An 18,204-nucleotide genomic window follows, 5' to 3' on the forward strand; every position below is an offset into this window, starting at 1 on the left:
CTGAGGTATAAGTTATATTTTTTAATAGTATTCAATTTTTTTCATTAAAAAAATAGTATTCGATTTTTTTACGATGGTAATCAAATTGTTTATTATATATTTTTAATAATAATAAAAATAATTATGATACAAATTACTTCTTTAAGTCATACACAAACAAAGCAAAACTGTTGTCCATTTAATAAATAGGCCACTTTGAGAATTTTGACCCCAAAAATAAATAAAAAAAAATATTTACACAAATAATACATCATGTAGAAAAATATTTACATGGATAATACATTGTACAAGATGAGAAATCGATTTTTCACCAAACCTATTTCTCATTTGCACATTTTTTTAAAGATGCACTTTAAAAATTGATTTCCTAATAGTTGATTTCTGAAGTGCTTTTCTTTGCTTAGTTTAGAAATCGATTCTTAAAAAACTTGCCAATTGAGTTTTTTTTTCCTTTCTTGTTTTTTTTTTGTTATTGTAATTATCTATATGCTGGTATAGAAAAAAAAAAACTCTCATGTTGTTAAATGAAATTTTGTATAATTTTAACACCTTTTTCTTAATTCTATATTGTTATTTTATTACTTAGACAATTCAAATCATTTTTTATTTTCACTAAATAATTCTAATTATTTTCACTGAATCATTTTTTATTTTATTTTACTACATTCTAATTATTCATTATATATGAAATTTAATTAGTTTTTTTGTTTGTTTTATCTTAGTCTTTTTATTACTTTTAGGTTCACTTAATTTTATTATCATGGAAATATTTAGCACAAACAATTAATAAAAAAAGACATTAAAATAACATCATTTATCAAGTTTTTTTAAGGAGAAGAACGTAAAATTTATGAATTAAAAATATTAATTTCATTATTATATTCATTTTATATAAATTAATGTGACTAAAGTTATAATATAGTTATGCATACAAAAATTATAATATGCATATTATACTAATAAAATATTTGTATATAACTAATTAAATATAAAATAAAACACACACATAATTATATATATATATATATATATATAATTAAATATAAAATAAATTATGATTATTTGTATATAAATATTATACTAAATTATATTTATATTGAGTATTTAAATATATGCATTTCTCTTAAATAATATTTTAGATAAATTATATTTTTTATAAATTAGTAAAATAAAAAATTAAAACAAAAAACTAGTTAAATGTTTATTATTTAAAAACTGTAATAAAAAATAGAAAAACAATTAAAAAAAACTTAGTTCATTTTTTAATTGAGTTTTTATAAAAACTGATTTAGAAATTGATTTCTAAAAAAAGAAATAAATGTCCAGGTGAGAAATCGGCTTGAGCAGAATCAATTTCTCATCTTACATAATATTTTGTATCATTTATATAAATATTTTTTCACATATATTATTTGGATATTTTTTTTTATTTTTGGATAAAAATTTCACAAGTTTGATATGATTCATTTAAATGTGAATTAATACAAACTGAAATGATCTATATATATTCACCTATATAAATAATTTGTTATGATTATTTATGTTTTTTATCAGTGTAATTATCTAGGTTTAATTCTTTTAAAAAATATTTAATTTAAATTATTTTCTCTGAAATTTGAGGTAAGTTTATTTTTAATCTTTTAAATTAAGAAAAAAAATTTAATTCTAAAAAAAAAACATTATTGACAAAAGTGGTGATGTAACTTTTGAAAATAGACACATGTTAAGTCTGAAAATATGAAAATTTTACATATTTCTGAAATATTAAGGTGTATATATATTTTTTGAAAAAAACACTCTAACATCTGAAGGTGTATTAAAGAAATAAAATCGGAAATACAAGTGCGGGAGGTGCACGTTGGGGAAAAACAAAACATAATCGGAGCCACTACAGTGATGAAGGGCGCTTAGATATCACGCAACATCGCACCACTGCACTCCCTCGTTTTTATTATTTTAATTAACAACACTTTCTTTGATTTAAGAGTTATAAAATACTATTTATTAAAAAGAAACCGAGAAGACCGCCTTAGCTGCATTCACGCCATGGACTCACTTTAACCTTCTCTCACACTCACCGCTGCCACCACCGCCTTCCACCATGGACTCCGTTCCGTTTCGCGATGGTAACATACACACCATTCTCGACTCCCGTTATCTTCACTCTCCACTGGTATTCTTCTTCCTTCCTTTTTCTTGAAATTCAAAGCCAAGCATCTCCCGGATTCCGATTATCAATCATCTGTTGCATCATGATTTGATTTCCATTTTCCTCAACGATTCTTTCCCGTGTCTGAAATACGTTCTTGTTCTCTGTAGGATGTTAATCATAGTTTGCACACTCATTCCTCGCTGATTCGGAGGCTTTCTCAAGAAAGGGAGTTAGAGGTTCGTAACGTATCTTGATTTACCGCTACGTCATATTTTAGTAGGAAATCCTTGAGATGTTGACTGTCTTCTGACTACGCTCACATATCATCCTTTTATACTCAGTATTATGTCTTTGAGAAGTCCTTGTATATTATATTCAAAGTTTTAAAAATGGTCTGTGACTGCAATTTTGGCCGCAACATCAAGGTTTTTGGGTTTATCATGACCACAACACAATCACAGTTATGGCCTCATCAGATGCGGTTGTCTGCAATTTCCCATTTTCCCGCAATCCTGATGAAACCACAATTTGAAACCTTAATTATATTATATTGATTAGACTTATTTTCAGTAGTCATGAGTTTTTTAAAAAATGCTTGCACTAGCCATAGATTTCCACTAACATTCTCTTCAAGTTTCTGCAGCTGTTTTCTTCCTTCTCTGTGCATCCCCCCTCAATACAAAAAATAAAATCTATTTATCCCAAATTTTGTTTGTTGACTTTGCTGGGCATCCTTTTGCTCATGAATTTAATAGGGCCACACTGGCTGTGTCAATGCGGTGGCTTGGAATTCCAAAGGTTCGTTACTGATATCTGGATCAGATGATCAACGGGTATGGCACATATTTTATGTCATACACTAGAATGGGAGATTCTTTTTTGGAAATATATGAGAAATGAACTTTGACATATTTTAGGGTCCATGAAACTATTGAATATGTTTTTTCATATAGAATGTTCCATTATAAAATTCCCCTGTCTTCTTGATGGGCTAAAATGAAGTTTCTTTGTCCATGATTAAATGAGAGACTTTGACATCTCTGCCACTTATTGTGCTTGCTTCTAGTTCTCACACAGTTGTGATTTATTTTCAAACCAAGTAGAGAGAATGATCAAGAAGCATCAAACTACAGAGAATAATTCTTTTGTTTGTCTTACGTCTTGTTTTGCCTGATATAATTTATAATTATTGAGTCATGACTAGTTTGAAAAGTTCAGTTCTAACTCTCAAAAGGTAGCAAACAGACTGATAGAGTCATGGAGCAAATGATTCCAGCCTCTCTGTTTTTGGTTTATACTAACCCTCTTAGACTGCTTTAGCAGCAGAAGGCATTGAATTGTTTTTCTGAAATTTTGCAGATCAATATTTGGAGCTATTCTGGCTGGAAACTTTTACATTCAATTGACACAGGACATACAGGAAATATATTCTGTACTAAGTTTATACCAGAAACTTCTGATGAGCTTGTAGCCTCTGGAGCTGGAGATGCTGAAGTAATTCTATGATCCTTTCAATATTTTTAGTGGGTAATACAGTTTTAATTCTCTAATTTCATTTATTTTTCATTTTGGTAGGTCCGGTTATTCAATTTGTCTCGCTTAAATGGGAGTGGATTTAGTGACAATGCCATCATTGCTCCATCTGCATATTATCAATGCCACACTCGAAGAGTCAAGAAATTGGCTGTAAGTTATGAAGAATATACTAATTTAACATAATTTCAATAACTTCACATCAATGGGATTAAAGGAAATAAAACATAATCCATGTGGGAAAAATCTGCATCATGTGAGTTTTTCATGTCTTCCCTGGTCCTTTTTTGCAGGTTGAAAATGGAAACCCCAATGTAGTATGGAGTGCTAGTGAAGATGGGACTCTAAGGCAACATGATTTTCGGGAAGGCACCTCTTGTCCTCCAGCTGGATCTTCACACCAAGAGTGTCGAAATATTCTTGTAAGGGGTTTAATTCAGTTGTAGTCATTCTCATTCCTACCTATTGGTTTTGAATGCTATTGGACCGCAATTGGACCTTGTCTGGCATACGAATATAGGGAATTGGATAGAAAATTTAAAATTTCCAGCTCTTGTATGCATATAAGTGATCTGAGAAAACTGGTTTTCCTTCATTTTCTGTAATATTTGAATTTTCCAATGAAAATACCAATTGGTTTGCCGAGATTAATTCATCTGCTATATTAGGACATCTGCAATGTTGATCTGATCAATAAGATGATTCTATTCCATTAAAATAAAAACTTGCCTCAATAGATTGTTGCTAGTTATATGTCAATTACAATCTTTTCTCCATAGTTAAACAAGGTAGGTTAGAAGAGTATACTGGAACCTGCTATAAGATACTGTTGGATGTAATCATGTGCTATAATTTTCTATGCTATCCACCTCTTTTAATAACAATTTTTTCCCTTTATATTATTTATTATGCATTTCTTAGTTCTTTACACTAAATGGAAGTTGCTCTTGGACGGTGGGGGTAGAGGATCAAACTTGTAATTTGATTTTTCATGTAGCAGTGGTAAAAATTCGACATGTTCTTTTGACATTTCCTCCTGTTTTTTCAGACTATCATGGGTTACTATGATAGCTCTTTTATATCCTAAACTATAAGTGCACATGGGAAACCTATATGACTAAGGGATCTAAAGGGAATCATTAATGATGAGCAATTCTATGCTTTAGATATTGGTGTTGCATCTTTGATCTCATCTATCATTATTGTCTTAATCCTCTGGAAATTAAATGGCTTTAGTATGGAAGATAGTTAGTATGTCAACAGTCTTTCCACAATGTAGTTTTTTGAGTTTTTTTTACTGCAAGTTAGTCCGAAAGCTGGTTAACTATGATCATTGTTTTCTAAAGCTGGAATCTTTTTTTTTTCTTCACATTAATTGATTTTCATGTTTAATGCTTAATGTCAGCTTGACTTAAGAAGTGGATCTAAAAGGTCGCTTGCTGATCCTCCTAAACAAGTCCTTGCTTTAAAATCTTGTGATATTAGTTCAACTAAACCACATTTGCTTCTTGTTGGTGGGAGGTAAATATTTCTGGTGATTAATTATGTTAATTAATTCATCTTTTTATCTCAAACTGATGTTAGCCTTTCCATATCTTGAAGTGACGCCTTCGCACGCTTATATGATAGAAGGATGCTTCCGCCTCTTAGCTCATGTCAGAAAAGAATGTCTCCACCTCCTTGTGTTAATTATTTCTGTCCAATGCATCTTTCTGATCGTGTGAGTCCTTCACTTTACTGATCTATGATTATCAACTTTGGAAGTGTTTGAATTGCAGACATTTGTTCAATCCGTTAAGTGTTGAAAATGTTACAAGTCCTTTTTTGGGGGGTAAAAGAATTCTTTTAGAGAAGGGATACAATGCAGTAGGATGAAAAAACCCTAAAACAAAACAAAAAAAAATAACAAAGGAAAGTTGGATATGTTGGCAAGCTTTGCTTATTGTTGATTTTTTATTTATTTCTTCTGGATTCTCTATAATTTGATTTCTTTTGGGAGGGTATATCACCATTTTTGCTTGTATTTCTTTCTTTCTCATCTCTGATAAAGCTTTTCTTTTATGTAAAACAAAAATCCATATCTTCTTGTTAACTTATATTCTCTACCTTTTCTTTTGGGAGTGTGATCGTAATGGAGGGCTGGGAATCTTATTTTTTCTAGAATTTTCTCACCTGTTCTGAAAAAGGGAAACAGTCAGAGAATTTTTTGTTTCTTTCCATTTATGAATTGTAGTATGGCACTTGTCTGAAATGTTGGGTGTCTGTGCATGCTATTATAGGTATAAATAATATTGTTGATAAGCTATGTGTTGGTGGTTGCCTGGTTGGTATATCAAATATTGGAAGTTTACTTTCAATGATATTGGTTTGAAATGTGAAATACCCTTGTTTCATGAGTGTTAAGGAATGCAATATTTTCAGAGTTGGGAAATCTATTCCATTCTAGAGGGGTAAGTGGGATTGTTGCTGTGTTGAATTCCTCCTACTTACCTATTGGGTATCCTCATCATAAATCTAAATAGTGGTATTTTACATTCTCAATTTGTCTCTTCTTCTGTTGACACACCAACATCCACTGTTGGCATTTTTAGGTCTCTGGAGATGGTGGCAATCATGGCTATAGTCATGTCTAGTGAAAGAAATGACAGCTGTGGCTGTGGTGGTGGCAGTGGTTTCTTGGTATATTATGTTGTTAATTTTATACAACTGATTTTGGGGAAAGAAGTCAAGACATTAATGATTAAACAATGCTGGGTCAGAAAAATCATTAGTAATTCCTATCCTAGAATGCCTAAACTAAAGTCTAAAATCAAGTAGTTTGTAATGATAATTTTTCATTCTACTTACCTAATGTCCTACATGCTCTAGGTTTTATCGTATTTGCTCACCCATTTTCCTTCTTTGGTACATGGTGTGTTATGGACGCATAATTCTTTTTGGCACTTCAAGCCAAATGTTCTTGCTCTCAAATCGTATCTTCTTTTTTTTTTTCAGGGACATCCAAGCTTGCACTTAACTCATGTTACATTCAGTCCTGATGGGCACGAGGTTCTCCTCAGCTATAGTGGAGAGCACGTTTACTTGATGAATGTAAATCATGGTAAAGCATATCACACTGAATCTTGTTTTCTTTTTTTATTTATTTGCCACTAGTTGTATAATGTAATGTCATTTTTTGTTTGTTCAAGGTATGGGTAAAATTTTCAAGAATAGTATAATGTAATGTACTTTTATTTGTTCAACTTATTTGTGACTATTGGGTAAATTATAGAATTTCTTTAATTACCCAACAGTTTAATTTATTCATGACAGGAAGAGGAATACATTTTTTTTTGCATGGTGTCATCTTATTTGGTTATGCTATGCTTGTTATTAGTGTAATCTTTAAGTCACATTGTGAGAGACATAAGAAGAGAGATGTAGTGTGTTGTTTTATAAAATATTAGTTAGAAGATATTGAAACTCTAAATAATGCAATAAAGCTTGAATGGTGAATTTCCTTCTTTTTTTTAAAAAAAAAGTTAGTGTTTTGAACTGGGTTGTCAAGAGGCCAGTTCATGATGTGTTTCACTCTAATGCCTTCCGTGATGTGCATCTACATGTTAATCCTGTTTATGTTCAAACTCTTTCTTTAGCTTTTTCAACTGGAGGTCACCATGCATTTTTTTCGCAACCCTTAGTTGAAGTTTCTATCATATCATTTTGATTCCTTTTATATCATTAAGGGGAGATCCAGTTCCTAAAATAATTCTTTTAAAAGCAGTATTTATTTCATTTGCTGACAGATTTTCTTCAATGATCTGTCAAAGTTATTTTCTAGGTTGAGTACGGTGTGGATTTGAATGTTCTCAAAGATCTATTTGTAACTGTTTAACTGCAGTAACTTCTATTCTGTTAGTTTCTGGTTACTGTGTTTCTGTAGATTGTAAAAGTTTAGACTGTACTTAATTTTTGCATTATGCAGCTGGAGTGAAGGAGATGCAATATACTTCAGGAGATGAATCAAAGCTGATGACATACTCTCCGACAATTAATGGGTCAGAGATGCAGCCTTGTGTATCTAATGTCTTCCCAAATAGATTTCCTATTAAAAAGAACATTGCTGCAAAGGTATGTATTTATATGTGGTGTAACTAAGACATGTAACTTCAGTTTTGCATAATGTTTTGTTGACTAATTGGGTTTTACAGCTTGACAAGTGCAGGAAACAAATAAAATATGCTAAGAAATCGTTGGACAATGGGATACCCTATTATGGAATTGATGCATGTAATGAGGTTTTGAATGGCTATAGCCATATTATTGGGCCTGCACTGAAACATGAATGCTTGTGTACTCGTGCTGCACTATTGGTCAAGGTTCTTATTACAACTAAGCTGGGTCTTAGCATTTTGCTTTCCTTTCAGTTTAGTTTATATGTATGTATGTATGTATAATATTTGCTTGATGAGACATGTTTTGAAATTTCCCACTCTTATCCAGAGGAAGTGGAAAAACGATGCTCATATGGCTATAAGAGACTGCTATGCTGCTAGGATAATTGATAATTCCTCTTACAAAGCACTATACTATATGTCAGAAGCATTGTCACAGGTAACTTTGTTGTTTGAACTGCATTTTAAAATGTGTTCAGTTTGCAATAATGTGTTATGGTAGTTTCTGAGACTCATTAAGCCTCATTCAAAACAGGACAAATTATTAGAATTCGTATAATATTTTGTTTGTTAGAAGAAGAAACAAAAGCTTCATATAAGAGAAGTGCACTCATATGGATGAAGTTGATAGTGAAAAGATTTTTTAAGCTTGTGTATCTTGTTTTTTATGTTTTGTATAAGAATCTGCATTTGTGTTTGGGTTGCATAGATGTACTGTAGTAGTGAGAATGGAAGAGTGAATAGAATTGAAGTAGAAGCACTAGTGAATGATATTGATTCTTATTACTGTCTTGTATATGCAAGTTATTTTAGGGTGGTTAGGGTGGGAACGGGATATAGAACTTGGACATTGAAAGAGGGGCTATTCAAGTTGGAAACATCTTAAATCCATAAAATTCCCATGCAAGCCAGGATTATTGGTGCGAAACATGATAGTTCGATGCATTAAAATTTTCTGTAGATTAGAAATGCCAACTAAAGCACCAAGAGACAAGATCATAGTATACAAGTGTTTACTGTAATGCTGTTTTCTTGACCTGGACTTGGCTTAGACATTTTGAGAAACATTTCTCAATCCATCTAAACCAATGGTCAAGCAATATTAGCCAAGGTTTTCTTATGTAATGGGTGTTACAATTAGAACAAAATACATGTTCTCCTAATATCTAGAATACCTCAGTTTTGGTGTCTAGATATGAGGATGTATATCCCTATGTACTAGTACCTCTGGTAATTTTTGATCATTTATATATAATATATTTAGTTTTGCGGATCAAAAAAAAAAAATCATAGGTACAAGATAATTAAGGAAATAGAGGAAACAGAAATCCCTATATATATGTACAGATATACCTAATTTCCCTATTTCAGTCATATCACAATCATATCATATCATATATTTGAGATTTCCCCTCAAGCTGGAGCATATATGTCATATGCACCAAGCTTGTTACAAATATAATCAATGTGAGACTGCTTGAGATATTTGGTGAACACATCCACCAGTTGGTCACTAAAGCAAGTCGGTGGTGATTTCTCCTAAGAGTATTTTCTCTCTCACGAGATGACAATCTATCTTTATGTGTTTAGTCCATTCATGGAAAACTGGATTGGATGCAATGTGAAGAGCTCCTTGATTATCACAAATAAGCTTAGTGCCCTGGGTGTCTCCAAATTGGAGCTGCTGGAGAAGTTGTCGTAGCCATGTAATTTCACTTTCAGCTGCTTCCATGGCATGTATTTAGCTTCAGCACTGAATCTAGCAATTGTATTTTGCTTCTTGCTTCTCCATGAAATCAAGTACCTCCAACAAGAACACAATAGCCAAAAGTAGATCTTCTGTCCAATGGTGATCTTGCCCAATCAGCATCAGAGTAACAAACAATTTTAGAATTGCCTCTTTCTTCATATAATAGTGCGTGGCCTGGTGCATTCTTAATATATCGAAGGATGCTTGACAGCATGCCAATGACTATCACAAGGTGCATTGAGGGAATTGGCTTACCACACTCACAACAAATGCAATGTTTGGCCTGGTGATAGTGAGGTGATTGAAGAGTCTACGATATCTTTCCAGGTCTTTCAATGGTCCCCCCCAAACCTGGAAGAAGCTTGAGGATCCATAGGTCACATGGATGACAGTCAAGCATATCAATCTTGGTGAGAATGTCTAGAGCATAATTCCTTTGGGAAATGACAATACCGAAGTGGATTGAGCAACTTCGATGCCCAAGAAATGTTTTAGCGGACCAAGATCCTTCACCTAAAATTGACTCTAAAGGTGATATTGGAGTCGGCGGATACCATCAAAGTCATCACCAGTAATAACAATATTATCAACATAGACCACCAAATAAATGCACATGTCAGATGAAGAATGAAGGAAAACAGAGTGGTCAGCTTCACAGCAGGTCATATCAAACTGAATTAAGATCGAGCTAAAACAGCCAAACAAGACAAAGGGAGATTGCTTCAGGCCCTAGAGGGAGTGTCGACAGCAACAAACAAGATGAGATCCTTTAGAAGCAGTAAAACCTGGGGGGTTGGTCCATGTAAACCTCTTCCCTACCACTCACCATGTAGGAAGGCATTTTTAATATCGAACTGGTGAAGCGGCCAATGGCAAATAGCAGCCATAACAAGAAATAGACGAACAAAAGTAATCTTGGCTACAGGGGAAAAAGTATCCCTATAATCAAGGCCAAAGATTTGAGTATAGCCCTTAGCCACCAAATGGGCTTTGAACCGATCAATACTACCATCTGGTGCAACCTTCACTATATACACCCAACGATAACCAACAATAGTCTTTTCTGGAGACAAAGGAACCAACTCCCATGTGCCATTGGTTTATAAAGCAAGCATTTCATCCAACATTGCCTGCTGTTGGCGTGGATCAACCATAGTTTCCCCTTTAGACTTAGGAATAGACACAAAATCCAAAGAGGAGATAAAAGAGAAATAGGAAGGAGATAATCAGTGGCAATGAAGCGTACAAGCATATAAAGGGTTAGAATTGCGAGTGGGCCGAATATCTTTGCTTAGAGCAATGGAAAGTTCAGGTGCAAAGGCGTTGTTGGAGGGTGGGTTGGAGCAGGAGATGATGTTGGGGGATCAATATGTGGAATCATCGGTGGATGCTGCAACCCTTGCTAATAAACAATTAATGGTGGTGGATCAATGACAACTGGCGGAATGGGAACAACAGGTTGATCAGCCAGTGGTGCATGACTGACAACGGTCTCAGAGAAGAATGGATTAGACTCAAAGAAAGTGACATCAGCAAAAACCAGATACCGTTGAAGTTGCGGACAGTAGCAATGATATCCTTTCTGTATAGAAGAGTAATCGAGAAAAACACACTTAAGAGACTTAGCAACGAGTTTATCTTTACCTGGGGAAAGATCATAGACAAAACATATACAACCAAGACATGAAGAGGATCCAAGTAGAGATTTTGTTGCAGGTACAAAATAGAGTACCGGGTCTGACTGCTGAGGATGGACGATGGCATGCGATTCATCAAGTAACATGCAATAAGAAGCATATCACCCCAGAAGCGAAGAAGGATATTATAGTGAAGGAGAAGGGTACGAGTTATTTCAACTAGGTGATGGTTTTTCCGTTTTGCAACACCATTTTGTTGTGGTGTGTGAGCAAAAGAAGTTTGATGTAGAATTCCCTGCCATGTTAGAAATGAAATTGGAAAGACAAATATTCTCTAGCAATATCAGTGTAAAATTTTTATGGACGCCCCAAATTGATTAGTTATTTAATGTGAAAAACTTTGAAAGACGAAGAAGACATCAGAACGGTTTTTCATTAAGATGACCTAAGAACAACGAGAAAAATCATCAATGAACGTAACAAAATAGTTACATCCTAGAGTGGAACATACTCGACTAGGCCCCTAAATATTATAGAGTGGACTAGAGCAAATGGTGACACGACACTTTTATTGACTCGACAATTATACGAATGACGAACATGTTTTCCTAACTAACATAACTCACATTGCAACGACCTAAGTGTAGAGAGAATGGGAACTAAAAGATGTAACTACTCCAAGCTGGGATGATTGAGACGCGATCAGCAGAAGTAGTGGATACACAGGCAACCGATAGTGAAAGATGATACAATCCCCCAGAATCATGTCCTACTCCAGTCGTCCGTCTGTACGATGATCCTGTACAAGGACAAAATTATTAACAAACAAGACAAAATTTAAGAGCCCGAGTGAGTTTGCTAATGGAAATCAAATTGGACTCCTGCCTGGAGTAACTAAAGAGAAAGTTGCTTACTCACCAGACTACCGGTGCCGGAGAGTTGACAAGATGCCTGACTTCGATAGAGCTTAACCAACCATTATCTAGAGGAGGTGTGGAGAGAACTGTCTGATAGGAAGAGATAGAGATAGGTATTAGCAATTTTGTAGCTAGGACAACTAGGAACAAACAAGACAAAATTCAAAGGGAGGTTAGGAAGTGGATGGGTTTGACCAATACCACGAACTTTAATTTGAGAGCCATCCACGAGAGTAACAGAAGGCAAAGAATCAAATAACAACAACTGAGAGAAAAATGATTGGTTACCGGTCATATGATTAGAGGTACCGGATTAAAGTATCCAAGGTCCTAGAGAGGATTATTGAGAGACAAAGGCTACTGGATTACCAGACTAAGCCAAGGAGGCAGATTGGTGGGCTGCCTCGAAACTGAAGGAAATCATGATACTCAGTAGCCAAGATAATGGCATCCTAAGAGGGGCAAGATCAATGACTTGGGCAACGTTTGCCAATCTCGATTGGTCTTGGGCTTTGTTGCAGCAATCGGCTTCAATATCCAAAAATTTAGCAATAATTGCAACAACGATTCTTCCAACCACGGCCTCGGCTATGTCCTCCACCATGAGATGAGTGTGAGACAAGGGTGGAGAATCCGCAGAAGAGGCAGGGGTAGCGGAATGACCAAAAACATGCGAATAGTGGTTATCACACTGTAGAGACCATGAACATTGTTGGAGTAGACTTTGGCTTTGCTCCAAACCTCATAACACATGTCAAATGCCTGGTACGAAGGTCGGAGATTAGAGCAATAGAGAACCAAAGAACACTGCACAAAGAGGCGTCGATTTGCCGCCAACTAGCTCAATGCTTTTCGGGAATGTCTGTAGCCTTAGTGGTCAAGTGGTTGGCATGTTCTTGACTGCAAAACGAAAGCAGGACAGTGGCCGCCCAAGTAGTATAATTGACAAATCTGGCTAATTTCTCACAAGGAATAAGTGGGACAGTGGTAAACGTTGTGGCTGGGATGCTGTTCGAAGTACCCAAAGAGGCATTCAAAAATAAAAATATAGCCAAATAAAGGACTGGTGTGGGTTGCTGCAGATGGTCTTGCCAGCGAGTCGGTGTCGCGTGCCGGCAAAGGAGGATGCGTGCGAACTTCATGCACTAGAGAAGAAGCACATGGGAACGCGTGTGGCGGCGCAGCGATGGAGGTTTTGGTCACCAGGGAGGGGTGACAGTGGTCGGAGGTCGTGCGCTGGAGAAGGGGCCACTGGTTGCTGCCAAACAGTGGCTGAAGGTGCGGGCACTATTCACCGCGAAGCTGCGCACCAAGCGGAAGTGAAAGGGATCAAAAAACAAACCCTAATCTACAGAAGAGAAACTAAAGAGTAGGTTGGAACCTATTTGTTTGAATTTTTGACAAATCAGTTATCAATATCTATGAATTTTTGTTTTGACTTTTGACTGGAGGGACTTGTATGGATCTTTTTGACTTCATTTTGATGCTATTTGTTTGTGTCAAGCATACCCTTTGATAGGAGAACCTGCTATTAGTTTTAAAACCCATTATATTAATGTTATTTTGTTGCAGTTGGGTAGACATGAAGATGCTTTGGAGTTTGCTGTTGCTTCCCATTCTTTGGCCCCATCCAAATCTGAAGTTGCAGAAAGAGTAGCGAATGTGAAGAGGGACATTGCTTTAGGTATGGATAAGATGGCTTTCATGGCTGGATTTAGTTATAAGGATGTCTATATTGAATTGCTGCATTTCTATTTCTACATGTATGTGCAAATTCGTCAATAATTATTCTTCTACTTATGTTGAGGAAATTTGTGAGTGGTCCTTGTTTCCTAAAGAAGTTTGTGCCCCATTGAGCTCACTGAAACATGCTTTACTTTTCTCTTACGTAGACTAATGATATTAAAGTATTTAATAGTTACTGTATTGTCATAACTGCCAAAATTTGATACAGAAAAATCAATCTAATTTCCAAATATTGCTGTTTATGATTGGGAAATTATGCACTATTTTTTTTACCATTTTATGTTAGATCTAACTGGTTTATTTAACAGCTGAAGCTGAAAAAAATAGTCAGACCAATGATGGGGCATCAAGGTTTGATAGTAGGGGTGGAAGAATATTATCATTAAGCGACATACTCTATTGTCCTGAGTCTAATAGTGATGATCCACATGATGGTTCAAGATCAGAGAGGGATGATTCTGATTACGATGACGAATTGGAGTTGGACTTTGAAACATCAATATCTGGTGATGAGGGACATGATCTTGAATCAAATATTCTTCATGGAAATTTAAATCTTAGAATTCATGGGAGAGGTGACTCCAGAGACAATGCTGATGCAAGTGGCTCATGTGAATCACCTTCATCATCGTCACAGAACAGTAGAACTTCTTATCAGGTACATATTACTATTTCAACTTTTTATTATTGTCGATGCCTTCTAAATTATTTCCTGGGTTAAGGGCTTCATTTGATGTTTGTTTATCTTCCTCTCCATTGGTTCCAATGCATAATCCTAAAATTTAATTATTAGTATTATGTTGGAAGGGTGCAACAACCTTCAGATTTGAAGTGTTTTAGAAGATTTTGATACAGGTTTTATTTGTAAGCCCATTTAATTGCTTAATGTTGGTGCCTTCATGCTTTGGTGATGCAACGTTTATTGAGAAACTTATTAAACTAATGTTAAATTACTTACACATTTTGGATCATTTTTTCTCTATTGTTAATATTGCAGCCTGAACCAGCTGTTGATATGAAACAGAGATTTGTTGGCCACTGCAATATTGGGACTGACATAAAACAAGCCAGTTTTCTTGGTCAAAGAGGTATGCTATTTCTTATGTGATTTTCTAAATTAGAATTGGTTGTGAACAATGAGTCTTTTTCATATATCAAACTAATATAGTAAAACCAATGGTTCAGGTGTTGTATGCATAGCCACCAGGGAAATATAATTACGTTGTATTTTTTTGGCATGTGGGTGTTTTTTTAATTTTATCATAATGAATGCCTCCTTTTTATTATTCAACCTTCAGTAGGTAAGTGGTGAGTTTTTGAGTTGACAGTTGGTCTACCATAGTTGCTAATTTGTTCAAGATTGTTGCTCTTGTTTATTTGTAGGTGAATATGTTGCTAGTGGAAGTGATGATGGCAGATGGTTTATTTGGGAAAAGTGTACGGGCAGACTAATAAAAATGCTGAGTGGTGATGAATCTGGTAATCATTGGTTTCCTCAAGGTTTTCGGGTTTAGAAGTCTCCTCTTGTATGGTTGTCTGACGCAATTATTTTCTTCTTGATAAAGTTGTAAATTGTGTACAATGCCATCCATTTGATTTTGTTGTTGCAACCAGTGGGATTGATAGCACAATAAAGGTGGGTATGATGACTCTATGATGTGTAGTATCTTTTGAATTGAATAAAAACTTCAATCTCTGAAGCTTTCTGGTGGTGCATTATTCTAGATCTGGACTCCAACTGCTCCTGTTCCATCTTCTGTAGCTGGTGGTTCAGCAGGACCAGAAACTGGTGATGTGTTGGTTGCTATGGAGAGCAATCAACAAAAACTATCCCGTAGCCATAATTCTATCTTGTAAGGATTATTAGACCTTTTTTAATATTGAAAATGAAATTGTGCAGTTTGGTTATTGTTCAGGTAGTTTATTATAACCACAATGTCTTGCAACCTGTCTACAAATAAATTCGATGGTGTCTATGAGCTTTGGCTTATATTTCAGTCTGTCATTCTGTTCTTAATGTTGCACGTCATAATCATCATCACCTCCAACTTTAGAGATTGCTCTGCTTCTTGACTTAATCCTAATATTATGAAGTAGGCTGCATTTCTCATCTTGTAGGTGAGCTCAGGTGATACGTGTCAGGCAATTAACCAGGAGGGTTGGAGTTAATGTCTTCCATGTTTAGTTGTCATTATTCATGAATTGAGCTGATATTTTGATACATTCTTACTTTTCTATTTCTGTGCTACATTGATATGTTCAACCATTTAGATATATTATGACTTAAGTGATTTTTTTTCTGCAGGCCCTTATTGGAATCATTTAGGAGGCAGGATTTTCCTGAAGGGTCGTTACGCTTGCATCCATTTGAATGTGCTCAAAGCTAAAGGTTTGCTAATTGTCTTCTGGTGGTAAGTCTTATGTTCTTTTCTCTCTCTTGTAAGTTAATATTCAGCTCTTCCTTTACAAGTCTTTGTCTAGATAAAGTTCTCCATAAATACTTATGGAAAAAAAAAGGTAAAAATAAATTAAATTGCACCTGCAAGTTAAAATCAACTTGTATACATTTTATTTTTGTTGAAGTTTTCTCATCTAACTACTCCAAAAGTTAAGATGCGTAAATTGATTTTAACTAACGAAAGAAGTTTGATTTATTTTGCCTTTTTCTCTCTTTTAATAAGTGTTAATTTAGTAGTTTATACTTTATTCAAATTGTGTACCTAAATCCTAAATATCTAATTAGTAAGCTTTGAGAGTTTATTGATCTTTGAATAAAAGAGCCTCAGTTTTTGGTGTTAGTAATGTTTCAAAACCAATCCAATGAGACCATTGGTAGTGTTTTGAATGGTTCAATTGGCTAACTTGATGGTTCATCCAAGGACAAACCAAACAACATAAAAAGATACCAAAAATTGCAGATCTTGAATTTTCATTTCTGTTATATTGCTAACTCATCTCATGTAATATTAAACTTGCATTTCATAAACCTTGTCTTACAAGTTAACACTAAACCGGAAATCCTTTGATCCAAAAACATCAAAATGTTTTTTAAAATAGTCAGTTTTTAAATTGCGTAGTTGCTGAAGCTTTCACATCTGGCTGATTTCAAGATGTTTATAGAACACGCTTTTATTTTTCTTTATGAATTGGCCAAATGTCGAACGGGTTTTCTATCCTTTCTAGGACATGCACCCATGTCTTCGGGCCTTATATGGAACCACCGTGCTTGTGCGTTTGTATCTGACTGGAATTATGAGAGTTAGCTTTATCCTTTGTACCATTGTAGGGTGCTCTATTCGGTTGTGCATATGAATCTGGACTGATTAGTGATGACATTGATGGGGAGGAGCCACTATCGATGGGTATGAGGTATATGAGCTTTTTCACTATGGAAGGCATTGGGACGCGCAGAATAATTTGGAGCGGTGAAAATAAAATCCTGGGTGTTATCCTGGATTTCTTTCCAGGATTGATGATTAAAAAAAAAAAAGAGTTGTACAAATTTACTGGTTGCTAATATAATGTGTATAGTAAAAGGTGGTCTCTGAATTAAAAATACATTTTATTAGATTTAATCTTTGTGTAGTAAATGATCTCGAGAAATCCTGTTAGTTTGAACACGGATATTATAGTAGTACTTAACATTTTAAAATAAATAAATGGTAAATAGTTTAATAACTGCAATAATTTTATTATCTTTAGACTTAAAGTATGATTTTGGTTCTTATAATATACTGTTTTATTTATTTATTTTTGTCTTTTATAAAAAAATGTTTTTAAGATTTTTGTTTTAGTATGTTACTAGTATTTTGTGTTGGTTCTTTATAACATTTTTCTAGTTCTTGTAATAATCTAAATCATTTGCTTTTAGTCTCAATCAAATGGTTTTCAAAGATATACTAATTCGAAATGAATAAGATATTATAAGAATTAAAACAGAAGAATAATCCCTCAACCAAAATAAATATAAGAAATTTTATTAAAAGATCTTTTTGGAGAAAAAAAGATACGGACTAACACAAAAAAAACAGTATATATAAGTATTTTTTATTTGAAAACATTTAAGCCTTTTTTATTATTTAAAATATGTATTTTTTATTTGGAACAAAATTAGAATAAAAAATTTTAAAATTTAAATTATAGTTTAATATTTGTCTTTAGTGTGTCATCACTTATTTTGGAGTGACCTGTACATAAGGTTTTATCGTGTTGAAAAATATTTTCTATAGATCTATTTTCTTTTCATCCTATTTTCTCTTATTTATTACATCTTTATGTCAACGGAGTATTACATCTTTATTTGTCACTTCTCTTT

The 18,204-nt window shown here is 34.2% G+C and overlaps 1 protein-coding gene across 2 annotated transcripts; it reads left to right on the forward strand.

Annotated features, from left to right (window-relative positions):
* The first annotated feature begins 1,954 nt into the window (after positions 1–1,954).
* LOC114415239 (WD and tetratricopeptide repeats protein 1-like) lies at positions 1,955–17,573 on the forward strand. 2 transcript variants are annotated; one of them, XM_028379836.1, is made up of 20 exons: positions 1,956–2,173; positions 2,320–2,388; positions 2,908–2,985; positions 3,512–3,646; positions 3,728–3,838; positions 3,979–4,107; positions 5,091–5,206; positions 5,288–5,405; positions 6,680–6,785; positions 7,650–7,795; positions 7,876–8,043; positions 8,168–8,278; positions 13,716–13,827; positions 14,198–14,547; positions 14,887–14,977; positions 15,273–15,368; positions 15,455–15,525; positions 15,615–15,742; positions 16,195–16,300; positions 17,176–17,573. In XM_028379836.1, the coding sequence occupies exons 1-19, from the start codon at positions 2,102–2,104 to the stop codon at positions 16,274–16,276; spliced, it is 2,289 nt and encodes a 762-aa protein (XP_028235637.1). In that variant the 5' UTR covers positions 1,956–2,101; the 3' UTR covers positions 16,277–16,300; positions 17,176–17,573. The 2 variants fall into 2 exon arrangements, with proteins under 2 accessions (XP_028235638.1, XP_028235637.1); XM_028379837.1 differs by lacking the exon at positions 2,908–2,985 and having other exon boundaries at positions 1,955–2,173.
* The last annotated feature ends 631 nt before the right edge of the window (positions 17,574–18,204 follow it).

The sequence above is a fragment of the Glycine soja genome, chromosome 6 (assembly GCF_004193775.1).
Source record: "Glycine soja cultivar W05 chromosome 6, ASM419377v2, whole genome shotgun sequence".
NCBI classification, from domain to species: domain Eukaryota; kingdom Viridiplantae; phylum Streptophyta; class Magnoliopsida; order Fabales; family Fabaceae; genus Glycine; species Glycine soja.

What these genes read in the sequence shown, in the direction of transcription:
- LOC114415239 (XM_028379836.1), top strand. Translation starts at nt 2,102, where the DNA reads ATGGACTCCGTTCCGTTTCGCGATGGTAACATACACACCATTCTCGAC. An exon ending in GTTATCTTCACTCTCCACTG is followed by an intron (nt 2,174 to 2,319) that starts GTATTCTTCTTC and finishes TGTTCTCTGTAG; the next exon opens with GATGTTAATCATAGTTTGCA. An exon ending in TTGCTTCTTGTTGGTGGGAG is followed by an intron (nt 5,207 to 5,287) that starts GTAAATATTTCT and finishes CATATCTTGAAG; the next exon opens with TGACGCCTTCGCACGCTTAT.